Source organism: Ictalurus furcatus, chromosome 2 (genome assembly GCF_023375685.1).
Source record: "Ictalurus furcatus strain D&B chromosome 2, Billie_1.0, whole genome shotgun sequence".
Classification (NCBI taxonomy): domain Eukaryota; kingdom Metazoa; phylum Chordata; class Actinopteri; order Siluriformes; family Ictaluridae; genus Ictalurus; species Ictalurus furcatus.
The window spans coordinates 16530730-16535233 of NC_071256.1; the positions used below are offsets into that span (position 1 = coordinate 16530730).

The 4504-nt window shown below is 37.9% G+C and overlaps 1 gene segment (V, D, J or C); it reads left to right on the top strand.

Annotated features, from left to right (window-relative positions):
- The first annotated feature begins 2045 nt into the window (after positions 1 to 2045).
- LOC128623732 (Ig heavy chain V region 914-like) lies at positions 2046 to 2917 on the top strand. The segment is given in 2 exon segments: positions 2046 to 2434; positions 2530 to 2917. Coding segments are annotated over 2 exon segments (366 nt in total).
- The last annotated feature ends 1587 nt before the right edge of the window (positions 2918 to 4504 follow it).

Here is a 4504-nt window from a genome sequence, read left to right on the forward strand (position 1 = left end):
TATTGGAATGCTGCCTAGCTACAAAAGTATTGGAATGATGCCTAGATCCAAAACAAATAGAAAGCTCCATGGCTCTAAATGTATTGGAACCCTCCCTGGTTCCAAAAGTACTGGAACATTCCCCGGATCCAAAAGTATTGGAACGCTGACTGGCTCCAAAAGCATTGGAACGCTGACTGGCTCCAAAAGTAATGGAATGCTGGCTGGCTCCAAAAGCATTGGAATGCTGCCTGGCTCCAAAAGCATTGGAATGCTGTCCACATCCAAAAGTGATGCTGCTACACCCAAGCTACACCCTAGAAACACCCTTGCAACCACTCATAACACCCTATCAGCTACCCAGATTACGCTAGCAACCACCCAGAACACCCCAGTGAGACCCTAGCCCCCTAAAACACCCTAGCAACAGCCTAGCAACAGCCTAGCAACCACCCAGAACACCCTTGCATCTGTCTAGCAACTCCTTAGCAGACTTGCTTTTTCATGCCAACATCGTAGTTTGTTGTGACAAACTTTACCTATTGAGTTAGTAATAATAGTAGATACTTCAATTACTTATCACAATAAAATGATGTTAAATAGAGCCAAAATGTGACTGTGATTAACAGCTGCAGTGCTGGACTCAACTCTGCTTCTCCTTAATATTTACGCAAATCTCCATTTCCTCTTGTGATATTAGCACCGTGCGTGTCTAGAGAGGAAGTGGTTCTCATTAGTCTTTCTTCAACACAAACATGTTTACTTCAGCTACACTGCTGCTGCTGGCTCTTGCCCCTATGAGTGTTTGAATTTAAGCTGTATTACTTCATCTGATCCTTTCAGTTCAACACATGAACCTTTTCTTTTTCTCTTTCTACAGATGTGTCCTGCGCTACTGAGCTCATCCAGGCAAAATCAGTGGTTATAAAGCCAGGAGAGACTTTAACCATCACCTGTAGAGTGTCTGGAGCTTCTATCACTGATAGCAGCAGCCACTATGGAACAGCTTGGATTCGACAACCTGCAGGAAAGGTTCTGGAATGGATCAACATAATTGATTTTGATGGGGTATTTATTAGAACAATTCACTTAAATACAAGTTTGTCATCTCTCGAGACATGTCTAGTAACACCGTGACTTTATGGGGACAGAACATGCAGACTGAAGTCACAGCTGTGTATTACTGTATTACAAAAGAAGTCGCAGTGTCATCTTCATCCCAGCATTATAAACATTTCAGCCTAGACACTTAGATAATCATTTAACAAAAACTAATAGAAACCTATACTCAGTGCATAGTTGAGAATATATTATTTATCTTCTCAGCTGTTTTAAATGAAAAGCATCTGAATGTCCAGTTAACATTCCACTTACTTCACATGTTCGAAAGTAGTTTTTGATTTTCATATAATTGAATTTAAATGGTACTCACAATAACTGGCTTTTAAATTAAATGATAACTCTGATTTAAAAAAATGTTTCTTAATGACTAATTCCTGATGTTGATTTCAATACACAACACATACGAGAGGTATTAGAGGAATAAAGCACTTCTGCACATGCTACTGTAGGAAAATAATTAACTTTAATGTGGTAACAATGAGCTGCTTCAAGTGAGGATGCATCACATCACCCTGCCCTTGATTATTTTCCTATAACAGCATGCCCCCAAATGTTTTATTTCTTACTGAATCGGTCACTGAGCTCTTCTGCTTCTGTTGTATTTTAGGTAAAGGTCTGTATAAACTAAACCACCTCTAACTGCTCATAAATACACATTCAGCTTCTCTCTCCTCACAGACTGCAATGATTCACCATCATCTCACTCACATTAAACAACTCTAAAACAATTGCTCTTTGTTGCTAATATTGTCATAGTATTATAATATATTTCATTACACTACTCTGCAAAGGGAACAATAAATAACTCTAAATGTTATACATTATATCATCATTCACAAAGATTTAACAACAGTGATGATTTGCGACCTGCATTATTTCTGGAACAACATTCAGTTTGTATTGGATAACCTGGATTAGACACACTGCTGAAAATGACAGTTTCTGAAAGGACTGGGCATGTTTGTGCTGTTCAGTGATCAGAAAACTTCATGTTCTTCTGGGTGTTACAGTGATACACAGTGATGTACTAAAAGGACATGATATCTAATAAAGTAGTAAAGAGCAGTTATGGACTTGACAGCATGAAACACAGCTGGAGTCTTACAGTAAGCTATTTCTCTTCATGGCTGTTTCTCTGTGAATATTTTTATGTCTCTAATGGGCGTGCCATGCAAATGATATTCTGCATTTGATCCATTTATGCTCATATATGTTCAGCTCAACAACATACCAGCAGTTTGTGTTCATTTACAACAACAGTAATCAATTTAATTATTTGAGATGGGACTAGGCAGAGTTTTTAATTACTTTGCTCTAGCAATGTTCATTCAATGTTAGTATTATCATTTATTTGATATTTTAAACAAAACAATTTCTTTCTGTCTTTTTTTACTTTAACACCAATCTTTGTGTTTTCTTCTTTTTCAGATTCCTGCAGTCAGACACTAATCGAGTCTGATTCAGTGATCATCAAACCTGATCAGTCTCATAAACTGACCTGCACAGCCTCTGGACTTGACTTTGATAGCTACTGGATGGCTTGGATCAGACAGGCACCTGGAAAAGGGTTGGAATTTGTTGCAACCATCTCAGGGGGCAGTGGTAGCATATATTACTCCAGTGCAGTTAATGGCCGCTTCACCATCTCCAGAGACAACAGTAAGAAACAGGTGTATCTGCACATGAACAGTGTGAGGACAGAAGACACTGCAGTGTATTACTGTGCCCGACATACACAGTGATACTTCTCCTTAGACATCAGTACAAAAACACATGCTTGCTATAGTCACAAAATCACATTTTCATTAGCAGTGTATTCATGGAGGTCAAAGAACCTAAACTTTTTGATTGTCTACTGTATGACTCACATGTTTCCACTTCCTGACTTTTACTGCATGTGGCTTGTTGTGAATGTTTTCTGGACATTTATACTGCTGTAAGTTTACTTAAGTCAGTTCTTATATATAAAATACAACACACATTACTTTGAAAAAGCCTATTATTGAATTATTTGACTTTCCTCGGGGCTCCCCAGTGTCTGTGTAATGAGCTCCAGCCAGTAGAAAAAATTCTCCCTACATGCTGTTTTAAACACAGCAATATTTCACTGTATGTCAGAGTGAGAACTATGCACACAGTTATTCACAGAGATAGGAAACAGAGCTCAGTCCCATAACAGACACACACTTCTGGGTTTATAAAATAAAATAAAAATACTCACAATACATTATGCTCAAATAAGCAAGTTTCTTTGGATTTTTATAAAATAATTTCCTATAAGACAAGTGTGTGTTTATTTAGGCATCTAGTTATTTGGGCACCTAGTCCATGTTGAATGAGGTTTAGATTCATTTACAGAACTAAATTTATCGTACATCTTTAATATACATCTTTAATATAAAAACCAGCCTTTTTTTTACATCACCAAAGAACATTTCCATTGTGATTATAAAACCTGTAGAAAACAGAAACCAGCAGGCTTTTTTTGAATGGACCAGCATAAAAATAGGCAAATGCATATGCAAAACCTCCCCACTTCCAACTACATATACAGAAAAATCAGCCTCGGTCACTGTGGGCTCTGGAGAATTTAACACTGCTCTTAATTCAATGATGTTCCTTCCATTTCTGCTGCGGGCAGCTTCAGCCTGTGAGTTTCACTTCAATAATGAACTCAGAGCTGCTAGCAAATTATTACAGTTGTAACCTACTGTATATACATTTGTGACTGAAATCATGCCATCTCTGTTTTTTTCAGATGTGGGATGTGCAGTAGAACTCACTCAGGTCACTTCAGTGATGTTAAAGCCAGGAGATTCTTTAACCTTCAGCTGTAAAGTATCCGGCTACTCTGTAGCCGGATACTACAGCTGCACCACAGCTTGGATTCGACAACCTGCAGGAAAAACTCTGGAGTGGATAAACCACATTTGGAGTGGTGGAGCTAATTATCACAAAGATTCTCTAAAAAGCAAGTTCAGTATTTCGGCTGCAGCAGCACGGTGGCTCTGAGAGGACAGAATCTGCAGACAGAAGACACAGCTGTGTATCACTTCGCCCGCTACACACACTAATGCTTCTACTTAGGTATCAATACAAAAACACCTGCATGATCCTCATACACTGAGATAATATTTTCATCATCAGTGTATTAGATCTAAGGAATATTGAGGCTAATACTGAACTCTATAACTTTCTTCTATGATTAGAAGAACATCTGGAATAAGCAACATTTCCTGAAATCTCACCTCTGTGAAATAAGGAGACTGATGGGTGTTTCTGAATTTTAGCAAGTTTCACCATATCAGAAATTAAACACATTTTTAAAAATCTGTTGTATGGTGGACATTTCTCATAAAGTCATGTATAAGTTGTTATTAACAGAATGATAAAGTATTACAAT